This window comes from Talpa occidentalis, unplaced genomic scaffold (genome assembly GCF_014898055.3).
Source record: "Talpa occidentalis isolate TD23 unplaced genomic scaffold, MPIMG_talOcc4v2.1 talOcc4.9, whole genome shotgun sequence".
Classification (NCBI taxonomy): Eukaryota; Metazoa; Chordata; class Mammalia; order Eulipotyphla; family Talpidae; genus Talpa; species Talpa occidentalis.
Genome location: NW_023605305.1, coordinates 57,201,102 through 57,225,714, shown reverse-complemented (window position 1 = coordinate 57,225,714; position 24,613 = coordinate 57,201,102). Strand labels below are relative to the sequence as shown.

Sequence of the window (24,613 nt, the reverse complement as noted above, 5' to 3'; positions counted from 1 at the left end):
TTAAGAAAATGAGATCTTCAAAGTAGGGATGGACACTTGATTCATCTGGAAGTTCAGATGGAATGGAGAGAGAGCCTGGTATTAGACCGACCCATTGTCAGAAATTGTTTTCGCCCAATTGGCATTGGTTGTGCTCCTGACTTTGCTCAAAAAAGGCAATGGTCCTAGATTCAGGCCTGGTAAACAGGTCCCTAGGCTAGAGCCATTGAGGACTATACCAGTGTGAATGCAGAGATTGGTATAACGTCAGTGTCTGCTTTTGTCTTTGTTTAAAGAGAATACCGTGTCCAAGATGGAAAAATCTTCATTCCTTTGAACATCACTGTGCAAGGAGATGTGGTTGTTTCCATGTATCACTTGCGGTCAACCATTGGGAGCCGGCTACAGGCTAAGGTATGGCTTTAGAAAGAATCATAGCTTAACCTCCTCTGAGCTTTTAATATAAGGAGTATGTCAGAGTCTTCTCTCTGAATCACTTTGGGCTGAATGACTTGTGGTTTTGATTGGAAATCGCCTTTAAAGATTACATCTGCCCATCTCCCTCATTCACAGGGGAGGAAATTAAGACTCGGAAGTTGTGGCTTGCCCAAAGTCCTTGGCATGTTTACTTTGCCAGAAGATACCTCTAGAACTTCTAGCAAACCTTGCTCTTTTGAAGCTTGTGCCTCTTTTTTAGTGTCCCACTTAGATTGTCAGGGGAGATATTTCTATTAAGAATGTGGGATCAAGTAATTATATTTTTTTCAATTTTTTTACTGTGGATAAAATTCACAAAACATGAAAAATCACCCCTTTAAAAAGTGTACAATGCAGTGTTTTTTAGTATTTCCAAAATGTTGTGCAACTATCACCACTAATTTTCGAACATTTTTATCACCCCTAAAAGAAACCCTGTCCCTATTAACAGTCACTGCTCACTCTCCCCCTCCCATCCCCTTGGCAACCACACATCTACTTTGTCTCTATGGAATTACCCAGATTGGAAATTTTAAATGATTGGAGTCATACAATATTTGGTTACTTACAATTGTCTTACTTCACTTAGTATAATGTTTTCATGGTTCATTCATATTATTGTTGATACTGGTACATCATTCCTTTTTATAGCTAAATAGTTTTTTATTATATTACTGTACTACCTTTTATGAACCTCTTCATCAGTTGGAGATTGGGGTTATTGACACGCTTTGGATATTATGAATATTGCTAGTATAATTATATTTTCATTCATCAAATATTTGCTTAGTGCATGCTCTGTACCAGTCATTTCTTAGGTGTTTAAGATTGACAAGAATAAGACTGTGTGCTTGCCTCCAAGAAGTCCAGTCTAGCAGAGGAACTTCACACATGTACAAATATTCACTACCCTATTAGAGGCAGGAAAAGGTGCTATAAAGACGAACAGTTTGTTTCAGCCAGAGGTGGCCCAAAAAGGTTACTGAAAAGATGCTGCCTTTCAAGGCAGAATTTGAAGGATGAGTTTATCAGGTTGGAGCAGGGCCATCCTGGATAGAAGGAAGTGGCGTAAGTCAAAGTATCGCAGTGTGCAAGAACATGGGACATTAGCAGATGAGCAAATGCCTTGCCAATGTAGAGTTCATGGAGAGGCTAGATATGAAACTGGGTCAGTTCCAGATGGGAAAGTCATTCAGTGTCATAGCAAACAGAAACACAGATGTAGAAACAGTTGAAGATGTGTGGCTCCCCAAATAGAACCTTTTGAGCAGACTCCCTTTTCACTCACTGGCTGTAATGTGCTTCTCTTTTGTATTTTTAGGTGACCAACACTCAGATATTCCAGCTTCAATTTCATACTGGATTTATACCACTGGAGACAACAGTTTTAAAGTTCACCAAGTGAGTGCTTCTTGGGCCAGAAACCCTTTTAATGCAAGCAGCTGTGCAATGCAGGGACTCAAGTACCTCCAGCTCCTTCCTGCTGTAATGCAGCAGCCCCCAGAAACTCGGTGCTGAGGGACTGTTGAGTGTAGTTTAGCAATACGCAGAGGCTGGTTCATCTTACAGCTTTTGGTAGGGTATGATTTGTAATAAACTAAAGTGAATGAAGGAAGTCAAAATTTCTATAAGTGAACCAGAGGGAAGAAAGTATCAAAACTGATTCTTTGCATCTGTGCTACCCTTTATACCAGGGATGATGGGGTAATCAGTAGTTTGGTGTGAGCGCTGACCATCATAATGCATGCCAGGCCGTAACCGTGATAGAGTCCTGGGGAACCCCTATATAATAGCTATTGATCCTTACTGGCTACATTATAATGTAGTCTAAGGAACTCAAACAGGTGGTTGAAGTTGAGTAGTTGCTGAAGCAGGAATTGCTGAAGTCAGGATAGGGGTGAGATTCAAAGGCTCAGAATGGTGACTGTGGACTATCTTGCTATTTTGACCACTGATTTGGGCCATGCTGGTGCACACTGGCTGCATGCGGGGGACCTGCTTTCCAGAATGCTTCCCATGCAGTCATATCCAAATTCTTTGACTAGGCATTCTTCTCATTTTTTCAGAGGAGGAAACAATTCAAAGTAACTTACCTGGTTAACTATTGATTTTTTCTCCCTAGAAGAGTCTCAGAGTTAATTTAAAAGTCAATCTACAATGGTTTCTGTCCTGAACATCATAGTGATTCCATTTTCACTGATCTTATTCTTCTAAATTCTGATTTAGGCCAGAGCTGGATGCATGTGATGTACCAGAAAAATATCCTCAGCTATTTCAGGTCACTCTGGATGTAGAACTACAGCCTCATGATAAAGTCATAGACTTGACCCCACCCTGGGAACACTACTGCACAAAAGATGTTAATCCCAGCATCCTCTTCTCTTCTCACCAGGAGCATCAGGATACTTTGGCCTTAGGAGGTATGAGTCACCTGGTTTTGTGTTCAGGATGAAACTGTGTTATTTGCCACATTGACTTCCTGTGTTGCATTGATACTGCGTGGCCTGTTGTCTTGCAGGACAGGCTCCAATAGATGTTCCTCCAGACAACCCCAGGCACTTCGGGCAAGGTGGCTTCTTTTCCTCTCTCTGTTGGCAAGGTACTTCTAAGCATTTCTTTAAATCATATAGTTCCGTGATTAAGGTACATGGTTCTTCTATAAAGATGATTAGTCCTTGAAGCGGACTAAAGTAATCCAGGGTCCCCCTATTCCATAGTCTCCCCATTCATTCCTTTTTCAAATCAGGGAACTTGAATTTCCTACGCTACTTTCAACTCCATGGATGCTCTTAGAGTGATACTAAAAACATCTTAAGCTGACTTCTTCCTTTACTGGCCATGCTATGCTTTGGATCAAATCTTTCCTGGATTTATGAATAAGCCTGCTATTTCCCCAGGTCTCCCTTTACTCTGTTGATACACAAAGACATTAACAAAGGACTCTGTCTCTTGTCCTCAACTAAATATTCTACAAATATGAAGTTTGGCATTTCTCCTAGGGGCTTTATTCATTAGCAGGTCAGGGTGAGCTTCACCTGCTACAGGGAAGACAAACACTTCGCTCAGATATCTCTGCTACTTGATTTTACAATCAAAGCAGAAAGCAAACTGTATCCTTTTGTGTTGAATATGGAGATGTTTTTCAGAATCTTTCTTAGTGTACCGTGTCTGGCTGCTACCATCAGCAGACAGGCAGTGGCATTTTAAAGAATCCCTATTTACCATCTTTGGAGGTTAACTGAGAGGGTCAGTGTAGAAATGAATAATAAAGAGCTTCTCTAAGGAAGGGGAAAGACTGGCTTTGGCAATGGTCTACTTGAAATTCACTTGCTTGACCTTTTTCCACTGTGTGAATTTAAGACCATACTTATATTACTTAGAGTTTTGTGTTTTGTGTTTGGTGAAAAAAATTCTTCCTAGAATTTCATTGAATTGAAAGGCTTACTTTCAGAATTTACTACTGAAAAATAGGATCAATAACATAAAAAAAATTGGAAAGCTTGGTGAAGTCTAGATAGAAGGTAGTTGTTTCCCACTTCCCTCTTAGATTCCTTTACACTTCATCTTCCTCACCTGAGGGTTTTTAATAAAACTTCACAAGGGCTATGGTGATGGTGCACGGTGAATTGGTGGTAGGAATTCTATGGGGACTACACCTGAGAGGAGAAAGCAAACATTGTACAAAAATGAACAATGATGTAAAATATATATAAATAAATAAATTTCATACACACACACACACACACACACACACACACTTAACTTTTATATCTCCACTGCTGTTTTAGTAAATAATTTAGCCTCTGTGAGGCTTTCAAATAGGCATTAGCACAAATGCACAAACTCTTACCCAACCAGATGTGTTTAGAAGTGCAGAATTTATGAAGTTTAGAAAGGGAACAAGGGACATAAACTGCATTAGACTTAGTATCCTTGGCATAGTATTTTGGCATCTAAGTCAAAAATGTATAAGCAACCATATTAATATTTCTGCAGTGAAACATGTAAGCAACAATCCTGAGTGAGATAAACAAAGACTATAAAAACTTACACATCAGTTCCAGTCAGACTTTTCTGCCATTTTACATATATGCCAAACTTAGGGAAGCTTTTTCCTTTGTACTAAGTTTTTTGCATTTTAGAGTTGGGGACAGGGATGTGGATCCGTGTTCGATCTGGGATGTGGATTTACCTAACATTAAGTAACAAAGTTCTGCAAGAAGTTCTGTATCAAAGAGGGCCCTTTCTAAACTTCACTCACCAATCTCTCCATTCTTCTCCAGAAGAGGCCTCTTTCCTGCTGCCCATTTTATGCTGAAAATACCTCCTTTCTGGTTGGTCAAAGGACCACCCCAGGCAAGGCCAGTCCCTCTATTCAGTTATTAGGAATGTGGTTCACTTCTGCTCCAGACTGTGGGAGAAAGGCGACAAGGAGACACAGAAGAAGGAGAGGGGTTATCAAAGGACTAGATAATTTTTTAAGCACCTAACACAGTACCTGGAAGATGACAACAACAACAATAATAATAAAAGATAAAACACTTAAGACTTCCTATGGGTTATCTCATGTAATTCTCACAACAATCATGTGAGTTAGGTACTATTTATCACCCCATTTGCTGAGGAGAAAGCCAAACCCAGAAAAGTAAAGTAACTTTCTTAGTATCACAGAGGTAGTAAGTGCCGGAGCTGAGATTCGAAGCCAGGCTGTCTGCTTCCAGAGCTCCTGCTCTTTTCCACTAGGTTAGACTGCCGTCCAGATCAACAAGTGATAAATGAATAAATGTACTATGAAATACATCAGACTTTCCATTGGCAAGGATCTGAAAGTACTGTTTGCTCAGAGCTGCTCCTCCCACTTTCTGGGATCTTGTACTTATACTATCACACAAACCACCAATGCCGTGGCCATAACTAACCATTTATTGGCATCCTGGCCTTTCTTAGACCAGAGATCAGAGAAGTCATTCTGTGAGGAGGATCATGCTGCCCTAGTGAACCAGGAAAGCGAGCAGTCGGACGATGAGCTTCTGTCCCTTTCCAGTCCTCATGGCAATGCCAGTGGCGACAAGCATCATGGAGCCAAGAAGCCCAGCAAAAAGCAGCCAGAGCCAGCTGCCCCTCCACCCCCTGAGGATGTGGACCTTCTGGGCCTAGAAGGTTCTGCAGTGAGTAAGAACTTCTCTCCACCGGCGGCTCCGCCCACCAATTCCGAACTGCTGAGTGACCTGTTTGGGGGCGGAGGTGCGGCCGGCCCTGCCCAGGTTGGACAGTCGGGGGTGGAAGATGTATTTCATCCAAGTGGGCCTGCATCCACCCAGTCAACACCGCGCCGGTCTGCCACCTCCACCTCTGCGTCTCCAACGCTAAGAGTAGGAGAAGGTATTTTTTTTCTATATTGTACTATAACTCGGTTTTAAGTGATAGGCTTTGTTTAAGCAGGAGGCATTAAACTTTCCTAATAAGATAGACTTTTCTGGTCTCCCTGAAAGTCTCTTTGCAGAGTGTGTTCATTGAAATGGGGAACACAAGAGGAAATGGAAATATTGTCTTCTTGGGTATAACAGCATAAAAATGGATACTTGAGTTCCTCGTCCTTCATTCCTTTCCTCATGATTTTAATCACTGAGCTTTTTGAGTTACTTTGCTTGGAGATGCAGGTTGATGGATTATTATTATTAATAATAATTATTTAATAGAATAATATTTGTTTGCCAAACGTGCAATTTAGCACTAAACATGGATTTAACTCTTATAAAAACCTGGCAAATAGTTGCTATTATTATCCCCATGTTATAGTTGAGGAATGGAGTCAAATTAGTAGCATACATTTGTATAGCTAGTAATTGATGGGACCAGGATCCAAAACTAGGCCATTTGACTCCAGTGCTTTCTTTCAATTTTCCTGTAGTGCCTTCCTGGAATTGTAGTTGTCTGAAGACACTTAGGCTGGGTAGGGAATACTTGCTTACTTCCAGATACAGTTAGGGGTTCCTGCAAGCAGCACGGCTGGCTGCAGTGGAGCAGATGGTGTCCAGGCTGAGAGTTTGAGCTCCATGTGGCTCAGTCAGCTTCACTCTGCTCGTTGCTTTAGACTCAGCCTTCTTATGCCTGCTCATCCGAGATTTTTTAACAATTTTGGAAGACAGTAGCTAGGGATGCTGAAGTTCATGACAGCTTCTGAAGAACCAGCTGCCCCTTGTTTCTGTCTCCTTTAGCCAAGGTGAGATCATACTAGGAAGAAGAGAAATGACTTCAGTCTTCAGGCAGGTGGAAAGCTGTGGGGACTTTCTTTTCCAAGCTTATCCTTTACTTCTCAGAGGCTTTGGGCTGGTCTTGATTTGTGGCAGTTCAGGTGGAGGCGTTCTTTTTATAAGCGTCAGTCTCAGAATCAGAGAATGTAGGTGCTTAGGCTCAAACTCCTAGAATAGTTATTGTAGACCAGGGTATAAACCCAGATTCCCTGAATCTCAGGCCATTTCCTCTGTTCTTCACCTCCTTCCATCTAGTTCTTATTCACTAGGGTGAAAAAAGCTCTGTCAGGAAAAAAAATTTAAACACCCAAGATAGCACAGTATTTAATGTTTATGTTTGAAGACCATACACCTCCTCTGACTTTAGTAATTTAATTCATCATAGCTCCAGGCAGATAGTTGTATTACAGTTTCAGAGTGAGATGGGGCTTTTGAAACATTAGTTAGATCAGTGTCTCAGGTTACAGTTGGGGCCCACATGTATTGACTAACTTCTCCAATGGTACACAATTGTTTAGTGGCCGACCCAGATTTATAACTCAAATATTCTGTCCCCTGAGAGGAATTAGTAGGAGCACAAAGTGCAGAGTTAAAGATCTGTATTTGAAGGCCAGGATTAAGAATAGACTATCTGTGTAGCCTTATTTAAAAAATGAAAATGAAAACCTTAACCTTTAATACTTACCAGTCAGCCTTGTTGTAAAGGCTACATTTTGAGTTAATTGCTGAGAAGTTCATTTTTCTTTATTGGAGAATCCCCCTAACTTAACATAAGTTGATATTATAAGTGTACCAAGTAGTAGTGATTTTAGCATCCCTCACCAGTGGGTTTCAAACTGAGATGTAGAGGGATTAAGTCTGCTTCCTTTTACAGTTACTCTGTAACTCTTAGTATTCTCATTTTATAGAAGGGATAAAGTTTTGTGAGTATTGGGTGAGATAAGGGGTCTACATTGTGTAGCAGACTGCCTGACATATATAATTGGTGCTGTTGTTGCCATGTAAGGCTCACTTGCTGCTCAGCACATACCAGGAAGGCATTCTGTCAGCGAGGTTGTAGTTGAACACACTATATGTAGTTGAATTACACTATATGTTCTACCTCATTAGTAAAAGTCGAATTTGTTCATTAATTTGTTTGATTCTAGTTGTCTGTTCCTAGAATAATCAATCTCTGCAGGAAGCAGTCAGCTCATTAGTTTGATACTTAGACTTTAGGAAGTGACACCTCACTACAGGGAGCTAAAAGGAATTTTGTTACTTGCCTGATAATGAGAAATTTAAGGCCAATTACATACATGCAACTCTGCAGTCATTTTCATTGCGTTCATTTTGCACCTGTGAGGAATGTGAGATGCCTTCAGGAAATTCCTCAAAATTGGAGTCAAAAACTTGAACATAGGGCCTCCCCGGTGGCGCAGCAGTTGAGCGCTGGGTTGCGAAGCTGCCCGGAGCCTCTGCAGCGCCGGTTCGATCCCCGGCTGCTCCCCTACCACCGGAGGAGGGTCCCACATGGCGCGCAGACCTCTCCTGCCGCCCGCTGCTCCCCTCAGCAGTGTATTTCGTCAGTCTGTCTGTTCTGTTCCCCACTCTGGCTCTGGTGAATCCTCTCACCCTCCTGCACTTCTGACTGTACCCAGTGCTTGTATAAATAAATAAACAAATAAATAAATAAATCTTTAAAAAAAAAAAAACTTGAACATAATTTCCAGTTCTATTATTTATTTGCAAGAGGATTGACTTTCTGAACCTCATTCTAATTATGTATAGAATGAAGGTAATACCATCCCCCCACCAGGCTTTGTTCAATGATTCGCTCAGTATGAACACAATTCACTTAGTAAGCACCTCCTATGAGGTCAGGCATGGTTTTGTCACTGATGGGTTCATCTGTGTTGACTTAAACAGAGGCCAGCCTATAATCTTGATTGATTTATTTCCTGTTGTTAAGATACCCAAAAGTCCAAGGAGCTCTTATTTAGAATCTTATCGTTCATCCAACAGATAAACATAGATTTCTTCTTTGACCACAAAGATGGATTACCCATGTGTGCCCAGAAATTGTAGGGATCTATTGTTAGCCCTGGAGGAAATTTTCAGGGTAATCTGGGCCCATGCAGCAACCTAGGAGATAGGCATGTTCCAGTTTTTCAAGTATTTGGCTTAGGGCCATGCAATAGTGACAACTTTTTAATATTTATTGAGTGAATGAACTCATAGGATGAAGAAGTACATTTTTGTTACTATTTTTTAGGTGCCACCTTTGACCCATTTGGAGCACCTTCTAAACCATCAGGGCAAGATTTGCTGGGTTCTTTTCTGAGCACATCGAATGCTTCCAGTGACCCCTTTCTTCAGCCAACGAGAAGTCCTTCACCTACAGTGCATGGTGAGGAAGTACTTTATATTGTGTTCAGGGGAACATAGTTTTCCACAAGATATCAATAGGTGCTCAGATATAAAAGCAGTTTGTAGGATTTTTTTGTTTAAGCTTCATAATGTCTCTGAATTTTGGAAATTAACAATTTACATTAACTTATTAAAAGTTCTGGAATATTATACAGTAAAGAAGCCTATTTTACTTTGTCTTATTCATCTCATTATTCCTAAATCCTATTTAGATTTAGGAATTTTTTGTTTGCACTAGGACTACACAGTCAGAATTATAAGACACCATTGATTATAAGATGTAACTTTAGTTTATATACTGATAAGATAAAAGAAAAATATTGCTATTTTTAATTGATTGGAAATACTTCTTGTTGGAGAAATTTTTATCTATTTTCTTCCCTTTAATATTTTGATAAGAGTACTATCTTTTATGTCTCATGGATATGGGTATTCATATCAGCATAGCAGTTTATGGATAACCCTCTTTCTTTCTTGTTACTGATTAGAACATTTATCACTCAGCTTAGATTCATGAGCACTCCTTTGTTTTATAACCATACTCTAATTTTGGCCTGTGTCATGCCAGTGAGTAGAAAGAATTCCTACTATCCTTGTTGGAAAAACAGTGATTATTTTACTGCTAGTGAATTAGTTACATCATCTTCATGTAGGATAACACAGGGGAGTTCAGATTTCTTCACCTCCAAACCCCTGAGATACTTCCTTCAGATTTCCACAGGGTACTACCAATCTCTTCTGAAAATCAAGAAATACTGCCTATGAATTCAACAAGTATTTTGAATATTTTCTCCCAAGAAAATAATTACTTAGGACATAGTGTTGGAAGAATAAGTAAAATAGCCATAATAAAAGGCAAAATAGAGATTAAACATTTTAGGTAATTACTTTTTCATCTGTGTATTCCTATATCTCCATCAGATTATAAGTTTCCTGATTTGGTGCCTTGCATGTGACAGGTATACATAAGGATTTGTGGATTTGATTAGTAGTAAGGTTGAAGTTCTAACAGCTAATTCTATATCCTAGTTGGATGCAAGACTAAGATCAGAGTTTAATGAAATCAGATGGCAAATGTCAACAAAATTGTTCAATTTCCATCTTAGTTTTTTATGAATTACAGTGGAAGAAGTGGAATAGAAAGGAAAGAACTGATATTGCGAATAGTGTTATGTTCTTTTTAACTTGACTATGGGAAAACACAAGTTACTTTGTACTGAGCAAACAGAACTGGTGAATATAAGGTGTGATAATGCTATTCTTGGGGATTTCATGATTCTTTGTGTCATGATAGTGGTGTGTGTATGTGTATTTTAAATCCTACCAATATCAGTTTAGTATTTGCATTTTACTCATTGATTGCATGTATGGACAGAACCTAGAACTATTTTATAAAAAAATATTTTTTATTGGCACCATCTTGTTTATTATTTGGACTGTATAAATATAGAAAAAAATAACCAACATGTCTTCCTCTAACATATCTTATTCTCTTAGCTGACTGTTTCTTGTAATTCTATGTTTGGAACTTTGAGAAGTATCAGTATGACCTATATTGAAGTTGCCATGAGTTTGTTTTGAGTGAATAGACACACCCTTGGTCCCTTCATGGTGGATGGTATATAGTCAGTGCTCAGTACATGTTCTGGATAACTCCTCCTTCTCTATTCATGTAACAGTGAAGAGAAAGCAACATTTCAGTTCTAAGTTGGCTATGCCTCTCACACTTGTTATTGCCAACCTAAGATGAATTGAGTTCATAAAAATACCACTGACTTCATGTTAAGTGGAGAATTGGGACACACAAAGATGAATAAGATAGGTCTTTCCTGCAATGAATGCACAATTTAATGGAGACCAACATGTTTACAGTTAGAATTCAAAGACTGTGGATATGGAGGTAAAATAAAAGTGAGTTGAAAAAAGGAACAGAGACAGACAAGATGTGGCTATTAGCAACCCTCATGTAAGTAACTATAGATGAAGGCACAACATTTTCATGTTGCAGAGCATGGAAAGAGCTCACGGGAGATGAACTGCCCAGGAGCGTGGAGGCTAAGCAGACTTCCTGGAAGGGATAGTGTTTCCCCACGTCAATTCAGAAAAGGGAGTTCTGAGCAGTCTTGTCCTGACTCTTTTTTTTCTCCCTGTTTGCAGCCTCTAGTACACCTGCTGTGAACATTCAGCCAGATGTTTCAGGAGGTTGGGACTGGCATGCCAAACCAGGTAAAGGTCAACAGGTTAATTTTGGTGTACATTTAACCATTTGCTAAAGATAGTCCTTTGCCCGAGATGAAGTGAGTCTTTACAGGATATCATTGGTCACCCATGTAATTTCCTAAAGACACATCCTGGCAGAACTTTTCACATTGCCTCTGATCTCATTCATGACAGAGGGGTTCAGATTTCTCATTATGTGTTACTTAAATGTTTCTATGTCTCATTTGTTGAGTGTCTTTCTTGATAATAGAATTAGACAAATGTGGGTATATATCTAACTCTATCACTTACAAGCTCTTGGATTTTTTTTACAAGTCTTGACCACAATTGTGGTTAAACTCTTCTGGCTAGTCAGTATTTGTTAACAGTCATCTTGTGCAATTATGTTCTTTACATTTTGCAGATAGCATATGCACATCACACACACACACACACACATACTCACACTCACACACACACACACACAAGAATTCTCATATAATGTGCTCATCCCAGCAACTTTCTGAAGCAGTTGCTGTTCTCTTATTTAACAAATGAGAAAATGTTGACACTCAAAGGATTTAGAAAACATGCCCAAGGTCACTCAGCTAGAAAATACTAGAGCCAAAATTCAGATCTGTGTCTGACTCCAAATTCAATAGAAAAAGTGAAGCCAGATGCACTAGTTGACAGATCTGGAGCGGTTACTGTCTGCTGCCAAGATTTCACTACAGATGCAAGAAAAAGTGTCCTCGAGCTTTCTGTCTGTCTGATATTGGCATCCAAAATTGAATGGGGCATACAAGAAAAAACAAGGAATTTTTGCAACTTATAAATAACCTTGTAAACAGAAAAGAGCTTATTTTGATCCAAAAATATAAAAAAGGAAAATCCTCAAGAATATACAAAAAAAAAAAAAAGAGAGAACTAACAAGGGAATTTACTAAGGTTGCAGAATACGATGTTAAAACAGCAACAGACATGAAGTCAGGTGACTTGAGATAAACGGAATGTAATGGCCACGGGTGTGGTAAAAAATGACACAGGTCTTCTCTATTCCCTGTCCCTGCTGCAGGCTACTAGTCACTTCTGTTAAAGAAACAAGGTCTCACAACATTAACCATATTTCCATATCTAATCTGCCCTCAGAGACCAGATGAGAAGTATCTCTGAATTTCTGAATTTCAGAATTCAGCCTTGGAAAATGAACTCATTTTCAGTGATCTTAATTCCTTTTCAGGAGGTTTTGGAATGGGAAGTAAGTCAGCTGCCACCAGCCCCACAGGATCCTCACACGGCACTCCCACACACCAAGCCAAACCGCAGACTCTGGATCCTTTCGCTGACCTTGGGACACTAGGTACAAACTAAGCAGGTTAAGATATAAATGACATTTCCTTATGACTACATAGCCTTGAAGTCATCTTATTTGACCATTAATATTCTGACAATGAATGTAGCTTCATAATAGCCATACTTATATCACTACAACAACTTTGTCATTTTAGAAATGTAGTAATTCTTACAACTCCTGGGGAAACTGGTTTCCTAAAGTTCTCCATTTTTCAAGTCATATAACTTAGGGAAGTTAAGACTTTCTGAAGTCACAATAGGAATGTGAGCAAGGGCTAGAAGCCAAAAAGTTTGACTGCTGGGCACTTGTTTTGAGAATAAAAATTAGACTTCCAAATTATATAGCTGCATTTCAGAAATGACAAAAGACAGCATCCTTTTCCTTGAGGTGTTTCCACAATGAATAATTCTGATAAAACACCAATGCTTTAGTTCCTCCCATAAATACTCTGAGTTAATTGACCTGGCTGTGGCTTGGATATAGAGCTGTGATTTCTCCATCTTTAAAGTAGAACGAAAAATACTACCTTCCTCCTAAGAGTATTGTGTGCATTGAAAACAAAATATATGTAAATGTGTTTTGCAAATTCTAAAGAGCTGCATAAGTATTATTTTATTATCAGTTACTTACAGTTTGGTGCATGAAAGTGTCCTTGGACATGATCACAGTTTAATTTCTCATTTACCTCTTTAAATACAGGCCACAACTGTTTTTCATATTTTGGAAAATAGAGCAGCATGTATGTATTTAAAAATTAGGAGATTGTGGAATGAGTATTCTATTAAATATCTGGCATAAAGTATTTAGCATTTTTAAAAATTTGAATAAGATCCTTTGCCCTGATCAAAATTGTTGGTGTCGACTATGTTTACTCTCCTGCAATGAAGTGCAAGTAGTGTGAAATTGAAAGCTCTTTATGAAATTTCAAAACATCATTGTTTATTCTTGGTCACTACCAAGCTTGCACTTAAAACAAGCAATGGTTAATACTGATAACTGATGTGTAATTAGACTAATGAGTAGAATTTATTTTGTTTTATTCCCTATTCTTGGAATTTGCTAGTTTTTATTCCAGTGAAATTATAGAATCTGTTTAGGACTGTGGTGAAGGGTCATTAGTACTTTGGTGTGGATGTGGTATGGTATCATACATTTGAGAAAGTGCGAACTTGTACTCCTAAAACATTTATACTACTGTAAAACATTGCTCAGAAAAAAATTTTAAGATAAAATAAAAAATTCAAAACCAAGACCAAAAAAATCTGCTTCGGAGGTGGGCAGGAGGGGAGGAATAGTACAATAGGAAAAACCAGGCATCTTCTGGCTTCCAGTCAAAAGATGTGGAGTCAACTCTTTGTTCTGCCACTTGCTGCTGTGTGGCTTTGAGAAAACCACTGAACTGTTTTGACCTGCAGTTTGTTCATCTGAATAAAAATGGAGCTATGAACACATACCTAAAAATGTCATTGTGGGGATTGAGAAATGGAGGATATTAGGATATAGATGCCTGCTATTCTATAATGCTTAGGAATGTTAATTGTATTGCTTGTCAAGGCCATTTACACTAAAGTCATTGCAAATAATAACTTGAGACTCAAAGAGTTAGAGGCTACTACAAAATACCAGTACCTCTTTCTTCCCCAACCTCCGCCTGCTTTTTATTTCCTGTAGGTAGTTCTTCATTTGCCAGCAAACCTACCACACCAACTGGATTGGGTGGAGGATTTCCACCTCTCAGCTCACCACAGAAAGCATCTCCCCAGCCTATGGGTGGAGGGTGGCAGCAGGGAGGTGGCTACAACTGGCAGCAGCCTCAGCCTAAGCCCCAGCCCAGCATGCCACATTCCTCTCCTCAGAACCGACCCAACTACAATGTGAGCTTCTCATCCACACCTGGGGGTCAAAGTGAACGTGGGAAAGGATCGACGAACTTGGGTAAGGCTGCAGGGCCAGGCTTCATAGTACCTGGCTATGTCTACCTGAAGTAGGAGATAGAAGTGATTTGCAGTAGTTTTGAGGCAATCTTGTAGCTGTAAAGACACAGCATGATCCCTGCCCCCCATGCAATGCCTGGAGCTCCTGGGTTTCTCACACTCGCCATATTGTTTTGTGATTGCTGGCTCACTTGTCTGTCCCTTTATACAGAGATCAGTTGGAGGGCAAGGATTATGTCTTATTTGCCACTTTATCATCATCTAGCTTAGTTTTTGGCATTTAGTAGGCACTAAATGAATATTGAATGGATGTGAGTGGAGTGGTGGATCTTGAAGCTGTTCATCCTTTGAAAGAGAGAGTAGAGAATAAAGGTTGGGAACCCATCAGACACTGTGGTTGGGTGCCAATTGGAGGAGTGTACATGTCTTTAGACATCTGGTCTTTCTTATTCCCTGATGGGTGTTCCTGAGGTGATTGGATTTCCTGTGTTGGTTTTTTTTCTTTTTTGAGAAAAAAGTTAAAAGAACACAAAATGGGTCAACAACTAGACTGGAAGACACTCTAGATGGGATTTTTTTTTGGGGGGGGGCGGCAGTTGATAATTTGTAAAAACATTTTGCATAGCCAGGATTGTTAAATTTGAGTTTGTTGAAAGGCCTGTTATGATATATTTCACATTTCAGTTGATTTGATCATACTTTCTCTCTTTGGAATATGGAAATTTTTCTACTTTTCTTATTAGCAGTAGTTAACATTTATTGAGAGCTTACTACATGTCAGGAGTTTTTACAGATTTCATATCATCTCTAAAACCAATCCCATGTTGTCGATCAGGAATCAATGATAAAGATCAGTAGAGAAATTTCCTAATTCCTAATTCCATACAGCTTATAAGTGACAGACCCAAGATTTGAACCACACAGTCTGGCTCCAGAACCCCTGATCTTAACCACAATGCTTTCCTGGCTATGATACAGGTGCCTTTTCATAATACTGACATGATAGGGATTCCTTTGTTGGGAAAAGATAGCATCATATTTGTTCTTTGGTTAACAGTAGACAGTCCTTAGATAATTCTATAGAGTGATGTGACTTTCGATTTTTATTTTGAATAGAATTGAGGTGAGTGTCTTCAATCAACAAATATTTGTGGAGCATTTTGAGTGTGGAAAATATTGGGGTTATAGTAATGAGCAAGACACAAATTCCTTAGCCTCGGGGGAACTTACATTTGTGTGTGTGTGTGCGCGCACACGCATGTACATCCAAGTGTGTGGTCAGGACATCTTACCCTACAGAGTTGGCAAATGAGCTGAAACTCAAGCACCAGTTTTGGTTGGCAGACATTGGATGCATGGACTGTTATGTTTTGGTTTTATTTAACAGATATTTAAATAGTCAGGTATATCCTAACACTTTTTAAAATGTTAACTTATCAATTCTCACAACATATAGCAGTAGTGTTAACAAAATCACTGCTTTACAGATGAGGAACTGAGGTATGGAGATGATAAGTAACTTGCCTCAAGATCTTATTGCTAATAATGGGCAAAGCTAGAATTCTCTACTGCAGAGACTAGGTGTGGACAAGAAAGCAGTGGCATGTGTAGACTCCAAATACAAAAGCCCAACACTGGTACTAACTAGTTATACCTGGGGCAGAGTAAGGGGGCATGGAAATCAAGAGCGTATGCAGCTAAGAAAAGATGGTACAGTAGAAAAGGAGTTGCATTTAGTTTGATACCCCAGCTCAAGTTCTAGCTTTGCCATGGCCACGCCATATGACTCTGAATGGACCTTATCATTTCTCACACTTCATTTAGGTCTCATATCCTATTCACAGGATAAATATGATGATGAAGGGCCTTAACACATGTGAAAATACCTTGACGTATTATGAGATAATGATATGATTATGTTCAAGAGTAAAAACTACAGTGATTTTTCAAAAAATTATATTGCAGAAGGGAAACAAAAAGCAGCTGACTTTGAAGACCTACTCTCTAGTCAAGGTTTCAGTGCACACAAAGACAAAAAGGGGCCCCGAACAATAGCTGAGATGAGAAAGGAAGAAATGGCTAAGGAAATGGATCCTGAAAAATTAAAGGTGAGTGAGCCTCTGACATGGTACGATCCTCTGTACCACAAGGTCACACTTGTGGAGCATCCACATGGAACCAACGCGTGGTGACTGCAGTATTTGATGTTGCTAGAGCTGGAGGCATCCGATAGTCCCAATAGAGAACTGGATCGAAAAACATTTGAATTTCTCAACCCATCTGCACTTACAGATTCTGGAATGGATTGAAGGCAAAGAGAGAAATATCAGAGCACTTCTGTCCACTATGCACACTGTGCTGTGGGAAGGGGAGACCAAGTGGAAACCAGTTGGCATGGCAGACCTGGTGACACCAGAGCAGGTGAAGAAGGTATACAGGAGGGCTGTGTTGGTGGTGCACCCAGATAAAGTGAGTATGACCTGCACTGTTGTGTCAGTTGTCTTTTCCTCCTTTCATTTATTATTTATTTATTTATTATTTTTTTATTTTTTAAAAAAGATTTATTTATTTATTTATACAAGCACTGGGTACAGTCAGAAGCGCGGGAGGGTGAGAGAATTCACCAGAGCCAGAGTGGGGAACAGAACAGGCAGACCGACGAAACACACTGCTGAGGGGAGCAGCGGGCGCAGCAGGAGAGGTCTGCGCACCATGTGGGGCCCTCACTGGCGGCTGGGAATCGAATCTGCACTTCAGAAGCTGTGGGCAGCTTTGCAGCCCAGCGCTCAATGGCTGCACCACCAGGGGAGGCCCCATTATTATTTTTTTAAAGTATTTTTTCTTACATTATTATTAATTTTTGGACAATATATGGCTTCTCCCCTCAGGTGTGGTCACCATACTTTCATTATTTTTTGAGCATGTATTAAAACAACATGCTTTCAATTTGCTGGTTATGAGGCCATCTGTGTAATAAAGTCCCTAGGCTAAAATCGGGTATTTAAATAAATAGTTGTACTTTATGAAACAGGTGAAATCAAGTTATGCATTATGAATAATGAAATAGGGGCTTACTCAGAGAGCTGTAAAATTCCCCGCTGACTAATTTTTAGGACTCCGATATAAATTGTGTCCTGACTTATAATAGGGTAGACTGAGAGGTGTGGAGGGAAGAAAATTTTTCTCTTCTGTAAATACAGCAGTATGTTTAGCCAGGATTGTACTGAAAAGTTAGAATACAGTTGGCAAAATTGGGGAAATCAACAAAATATTCCAAATGAAACTAAATCGATCACTATATTGATTATGCCAGTTTATGTTTTCATTAAAGTATGTGTATGTCTATGTTTTCTACATTGTCAGAAACTTAAACTATTGCATGGCCCAACTGAAACCCTCATAAGACTTAGAAATCTCCATGACAGGAATAAATTAGGCAGTGTATTAGTCTTAATCTCCCCCAGTTCAGTCTTAGCAGTCATCCCTGTACTCCATGCTGAAGTGGAACATCTTGCTGTCTTGTGAGCTGGGCCTGTGACGCTAAGTGATAGTTGAAGTGCCCCTTGGGAATCATGCTTGAAATGGATGTATTTGATTTTCGTTTCTCCATTTTTTTTTTTTTTGTGACCAGTCTGAATAGAAGAATTAATGGGAAATGCTGTGACTCAGTGAATTGAAAGAGCAAGAGAAACAGCCCCACCCCCCAAATCCACAAACTGTATGACTTAGATAGATTACAGTTCTCCCAGAACACCTGTTTTTAGAAATGGGGAAAGAGGAGGTTAAAAATGCAGTTCACTGGAGATAAGCTGTCATGTGCCTCAGTCACTTGGTAGATAATCTAGAGATGGGAGCTATATCTGATAATTTTTGGTACCTAGTAGGTTCCCTTTTATCTACTTACAATGATCCTATGTGAATTTCTAGGGGAAGGGCATTTGGGGAAGTCATCATAATTAGTGTTACATAGACTGGGCTGCAAAAAAGTAAATGACTTAGTAAATTTCGATTACTTAGAGCTCACATATTAGCAATGAAAAATTTCATGTAAGTAAAGGTTGGGTCTGTGATGTTTAATGTGTGTTTTTGCTTTTTCCATAGGCTACTGGGCAACCCTATGAACAATATGCAAAGATGATTTTCATGGAGCTCAATGATGCCTGGTCTGAATTTGAAAATCAAGGCCAAAAGCCCTTGTATTAATGTATGAGCTTTCCCATCTCTGCTGCAGACCTGTGCTAACGCTTAGTGTGTGTCACAATTCTGAGGTTGTCACAGATGAACCAAAAACTCCAGTAACATGTATCCAGTACTAACCTGTTAAATTACTTGTGAATTAATTCCTTATTGATAAGGAATGTGGATAATTGTTTTCTCAAGCCCCCACCATAAAAGGTCCAAAGCAGGAGAGGAACTTGTAGTCAGATGACCTTGCACAACATTCCAGCCTGCCCTTTGGGGACCCTACTCAGCATTTTCTGGGGAAATGGAAAATAGAGGCCACTGAAGGCATAATATCCATCTCATTGTCTGAGGATTAATGAGCAAAAGTTATAATAGGATTACATGGTGGATTTTAACAAATGGTTTTTAGATTTTCTTGGAAAGATGTAATTTGAATAATGGCATTACATAGATTCTAGGAATGCAACCACCAACTGTTTTTTTTTTTTTTTTAAAATGGAAATTTACTATGGTCTTAGCATAACACTGCATTTCTTTTGGTCTGGAGATTTAGAGATGTAAAAGAACTTGACTTGTGGGAAGTGACTATACTACAATCTAGTGGTTACCACCAACCGTTACTGGAAACGCTAAAAAAGTAGTGAAAATGCTGGTAAGAGAATATAAGGGCTCTGAGGCTGTAGGGATATTATTCCTGGTCAGAAACCAGGCTGCTGCCTTCCTTTCCCTTTAGAAAATTGTGGTTTCTTAAAGGAAATGTTTTAACACCATAACAACAACTCTAAACCTGGACTTGAAAGAAACTTTAGTTTTGTTATAATGCTTAATGCTCTTCCTTTTGCTTAGCCAAAAAAGTGTTCTTAGCTGGAAATAGGTTGCAAAGCGGTTTGGCAGGACTGATACACAATATGGTCTCAGCGTCCCCTAGATCTGTGAGCGGTTGTGGTGAGAGTGCTATGCTCACCTGCAGACTGGGCCAGATGGCTTGGCAGAATTTGCTTTGAGGAACCAGTTCCCCTCCCTACCTGGTGAAACTGGATTATTACTTGGGGTCTATTGCTTTAAATATAGTTGGGGGTCCACAGGAACAGCATTCGCACAGGGACATCTGCGAAAGAAAAGCAAGGATGAAACCTTTGCAGACCTCATACTGGTTAGATTTCAGTCCAGTGTTTTGGCTGTTTCTCACTTGAGGGATAAGCAGCTGTTATCCTGTGACTCCAGTAGATCCCTTTCGGTGTGCACATCTACAATGTGCCTACAGTATATATATGCAAGGCAGATGGGCACAATGGTTTCCACGCTAGTCTTAAAAAGGTTCATGCTCAATATTATTGTGTTAAGCTTTCAAAAGTTGTTTTTAAAAGACAATCACTTTTGTTTATATTTTTAATTTTCTTGTGGTAAATTGTACCAGACAAGCAGCATGTCGAAAATACTTTTTGTTCTGTATAGAACTCTCTTCCTTTTTTTTTTTTTTGGGTTATAAAAGGTTCATCACTTACTTTACCTTTTACTGACAATGTGAAACTCAAAGAAAATGTTCTCTTTTGAAATATACAGCTGTAAACTGTTCAAGGTAACCATAACAAACTAGGTGTTATTTATTAACATATTATAAAATAATGTTTGATCCAGTATGTGCTTGTCTTATTTAAAATTGGAATGTGAGACATGTTGCTGTGACCTGTTTTTTCTCATTCATTCACATTTGTAGATATTGTGTGAACTACAGTATATAATGATAATAATTAAAAAAGGCTATTATGTGAATGTCACGTACATTTTGAAATGATAGAACTATATTAGCTTTGTATCATGTTTGGATAATTCATCAATATTCACAGTTTAAAACATCGTTAAACATTATATAATTAGCAATGAGAAAGAATCTTACCTAACTTAAATTTGGGAATTCCCCCATCTGTATTCCGGATACATTATAATTCTGGACCCCTATTTATCTCAAAACTCTTAACATATGCAGACCAACAGGGCTTTGCATTCCTTTAAAATATCTGGTTGTGACAGAGCTTGTTGTTGATCAGATTCACTGTTTCATTCATATTTATTGTAATATATTTTTTGTTTTGTAAATATGTTACACATAAAATGTGATTGGTCTAAACTATTTGTAATGTATATTAAAAGGCTCAAAAATACTTGTAGAGAGCTAAGTAATTTTTGCACTTGCAGGGATATCATGACAAGCTTGAATTACACCTTTTATGATTCACTTTTTATTTTTATTTTTTTTTTAAATTTTTTTTTTGTTTGTTTGTTTATTTATAGAGGCATGTTTTTATTTATTTATTTATTTATTTTATTTGTTTGTTTACTTATACAAGCACTGGGTACAGTCAGAAGCGCGGGAGGGTGAGAGAATTCACCAGAGCCAGAGCGGGGAGCAGAGCAGGCAGAAGGACCGAAGGACACGGCTCAGGGGAGCAGCGGGCGGCAGGAGAGGTCTGCGCGCCATGTGGGACCCTCCTCCGGTGGCTGGGGAGCAGCCGGGGATCGAACCGGTGCCGCAGAGGCCGCGGGCAGCTTCGCAACCCAGCGCTCAACCGCTGCGCCACCGGGGAGGCCCTATGATTCACTTTTTAGAAGAGTTATGGGGCAAGAAAATAAAAAGCACATAATACATTTGCACCAGGAAGCAATCTGACAAGATTTTGGTTTATACTTTAACCACACCTACTGTTATCCTTACACACACAGTCTCTCTCTCTTTCTCTCTCTCTCTCTTTCTCACAAACACACACACACACACACATACACACACACCCATCATGGTGCATGAATACTATGTTTCAAAAAGAATCATCATAGAAATCCTGGGATTACTGAGTAAGAATATTAATGGATTTTCCAAGCTGCTTTTTTTATGCTGAGGCAAAGGCATTGATCCTAGAAGTCTGGGACTTTGCCATAGAAAGCAGTTATTTTAGTTCTCTTTTTCTTGGTTATATCCTTTAAAAAACATTGTATGATCAATTTTAGTTCTTTTAGGATAAAAGCAGAGTGTTCATTTGTTAACAAATGCTGCAAATCAAAAGCATTTGAACCATCACTGTACTGTCTTTGGAAGAACATTCAAGTTGGGTCCTAAATAAAACACCATTATATAAGGAATGAACACAGAAGTTGAATTCCAGAAGCAGTTATCATAGTAACAGGACTGCTTTTCTGCTGGAAACATCTCTTGGAGAATTTAGGCCACGCAAGCAAATTTTGGTTGTTCCTAAAATAAACCATGATGTTTTGGCATAATAATATAGTGTGGACTTGAGACTAGAAAACTGGGTTTGAATCCTGATTTTTCCACTTACAGACTTTCACACTAGGCAAGCTTCTTAAAGACTCTGAGTCTCAGTTTTATCACCTGTAAACTAGAGATCTTCTAACAACCCTGCAAAGGAGAGAATGTGCATATAAACTGTCTATTTTAGGTGCTTACTACTTACACTGTAATGGTTGTTATTGATAGTTGATGAGACAATGTGTATCATCATCACAGGTTGATATTGTGGGTGGAATTACATTGTAACTTCAGGTTGTGCAGAGTGGGTAACATAACTAGCAAAGAACAACCAAAAGTAACTTGTGCCCTGTTCCTTTTGTTTCTGTGGGCTCACAGATTTGTCTGCATAGAATAGCAAAGAAACATGACTGAGTGAAAAGAAGTGGTAGCTGAGAGGAAAGAAAACTAACATTGGCTGATTTCAGTAGTGTTGCATCATACTTGTATTTAGTTTATGCAGTGACTTGAGCGTTTCCCAGTGTGAATTTGATGCCACTGCATCGAACTTGCATTCATTGCCCTATGTTTTTTTATATGTTCCTCAATTACTTTTCAAAAAGTTCGCAGAGGCAGGTTTTTGTTAATCTTGCCTCAGGAGATAGAGGCATGGAGGGTTTACTCAGAACTGAGGTTTGAGGCTTGATGTTTTAAAATAGGGAAATATCCTATCTTAATTTTCTTTTTTTAAAGATCTATCTATCTATCTATCTATCTATCTATCTATCTATCTATCTATCTATCTATCTATCTATCTATTTATACAAGCACTAGGTACAGTCAGAAGCGTGGGAGGGTGAGAGAATTCACCAGAGCCAGAGTGGGGAGCAGAGCAGGCAGAAGGATGGAAGTACACTGCTGAGGGGAGCAGCGCGCGACAGGAGAGGTCTGCATGTCATGTGGGCCCCTCCTCCGGTGGCCGGGGAGCAGCTGGGGACTGAACGGTGCTGCAGAGGCTGCGGGCAGCTTCACAACCCAGCTCTCAACTGCTGTGCCACCGGGGCGGCCCCCTATCCTTATTTTCTAAGGGAACATAAAGATTTGTTAATTCAAACAATATTTGTGTATAGTATATATGCAAGATACTAATTGAGATGTAAGGGAAAATCAAATGAACTAATGGATTTGATTGGCCAGTTAAGCATAAGGTGTTGGTATTATTTCTATTTATGTGGCAGTTCCTGTCTTTTGGAGGGCATGAGATCTGTGAGGAATAGTCTAAGTGCTGTCTGACTTCAGAGTTAGACGTTAGTACTTGATCTCATCTTCTTTACTACTAGTTACTACTACGAGGTGCCCATCTAAAATGGGAAAAAATAAGACCTAGTTCATAGTGTGAAGGAATTTAATGTAAGGAGAGAATACAAAATTCATTTGCAGAAGGGTCACTGTAGTCCCAGGCAGTGTATGGGAGGCCTCAGAGCTCATCCAACCCAAAGCACACTGATGCAAGTCAGCTTCACTTACTAAGGTTTTACCCTCTGGTTTTGGCAATGTTTTTATTCTTAAGGGAATCTGGAATGGGTTAATGGAAGAGCAGGGTTTTTTTTTTAAATGAGCATCTATCTGCTGAGAAGAAAGTGGATTTTCTCAGGAGATGGTTAAAGCCCCTGGCTAACTTTCTTCTTACAGAATTTAGTAAACTGGAGAGGACAGATCGTGTGGGCAGGAAACTGTCCCTGTATTTTTTCTGATTCCAGACATTACCTTTGGACAAACACCTCATTTTTTGGCTTCTCACAGTCTTCTAGTATCTTACTGAAACCAGGCTGTGCCTTTGAAGTAGTGTCAATTTTTCTTCGAGTCCATTTCTCTTCTATGGGCTAGCCATAGATTGACAGGGAAGGCTTCAGCAGACCCCTATATATGGCTTTCCAAAAGCACACTGGAATGTGAGGAAATGAAATGGAAGAATCGAAGAAGAAATGAAACCCTCATCAATTATAGAAAATCCTCATCAATTAAGGAGAAATGTCTTAACTTTCTCATGAGACCAGTCTGGCACTACAATAAGGAAAACTACAAAGAACAGCCTTCCAGCGTTTGTTTCCTTGAGAGCTTTCACAGGTATTTAGAAAATGATACTCAAGGGCCTCCCCGGTGGCGCAGCGGTTGAGCGCTGGGTTGCGAAGCTGCCCGCGGCCTCTGCGGCGCCGGTTCGATCCCCGGCTGCTCCCCGGCCACCAGAGGAGGGTCCCACATGGTGCGCAGACCTCTCCTGCCACCCGCTGCTCCCCTCAGCAGTGTACCTCGGTCCTTCTGCCTGCTCTGCTCCCCGCTCTGGCTCTGGTGAATTCTCTCACCCTCCCGTGCTTCTGACTGTACCCAGTGCTTGTATAAACAAAACAAACAAATAAATAAATAAATAAAACATGCCTCTATTAAAAAAAAAAATTATAAAAAAAAAAAAAAGAAAATGATACTCAAAAGAGTGAAAACTTCTCAACAACATTGACTAGAATACAGGCTACAAAACAAAGAATGCAGTGTATTTCTGGATATCCAAGGTACTGGAAACACA

At 39.4% G+C, this 24,613-nt stretch overlaps 1 protein-coding gene across 3 annotated transcripts in view; it reads left to right on the top strand.

Moving 5' to 3' along the window:
- Positions 1–20,851, top strand: part of DNAJC6 (DnaJ heat shock protein family (Hsp40) member C6) — a 120,104-nt gene extending 99,253 nt beyond the window's left edge. For all 3 annotated transcript variants that reach the window (XM_054691183.1, XM_054691182.1, XM_037499391.2), the window contains 12 exons: positions 276–393; positions 1,778–1,857; positions 2,683–2,876; positions 2,975–3,055; positions 5,404–5,838; positions 8,965–9,099; positions 11,277–11,345; positions 12,559–12,678; positions 14,344–14,607; positions 16,572–16,714; positions 16,899–17,075; positions 18,708–20,851. In XM_054691183.1, the coding sequence (XP_054547158.1) occupies positions 276–393; positions 1,778–1,857; positions 2,683–2,876; positions 2,975–3,055; positions 5,404–5,838; positions 8,965–9,099; positions 11,277–11,345; positions 12,559–12,678; positions 14,344–14,607; positions 16,572–16,714; positions 16,899–17,075; positions 18,708–18,809 (1,918 nt within the window). In that variant the 3' untranslated portion in view covers positions 18,810–20,851. The remainder of the gene's footprint in view (positions 1–275; positions 394–1,777; positions 1,858–2,682; positions 2,877–2,974; positions 3,056–5,403; positions 5,839–8,964; positions 9,100–11,276; positions 11,346–12,558; positions 12,679–14,343; positions 14,608–16,571; positions 16,715–16,898; positions 17,076–18,707) is intronic.
- The last annotated feature ends 3,762 nt before the right edge of the window (positions 20,852–24,613 follow it).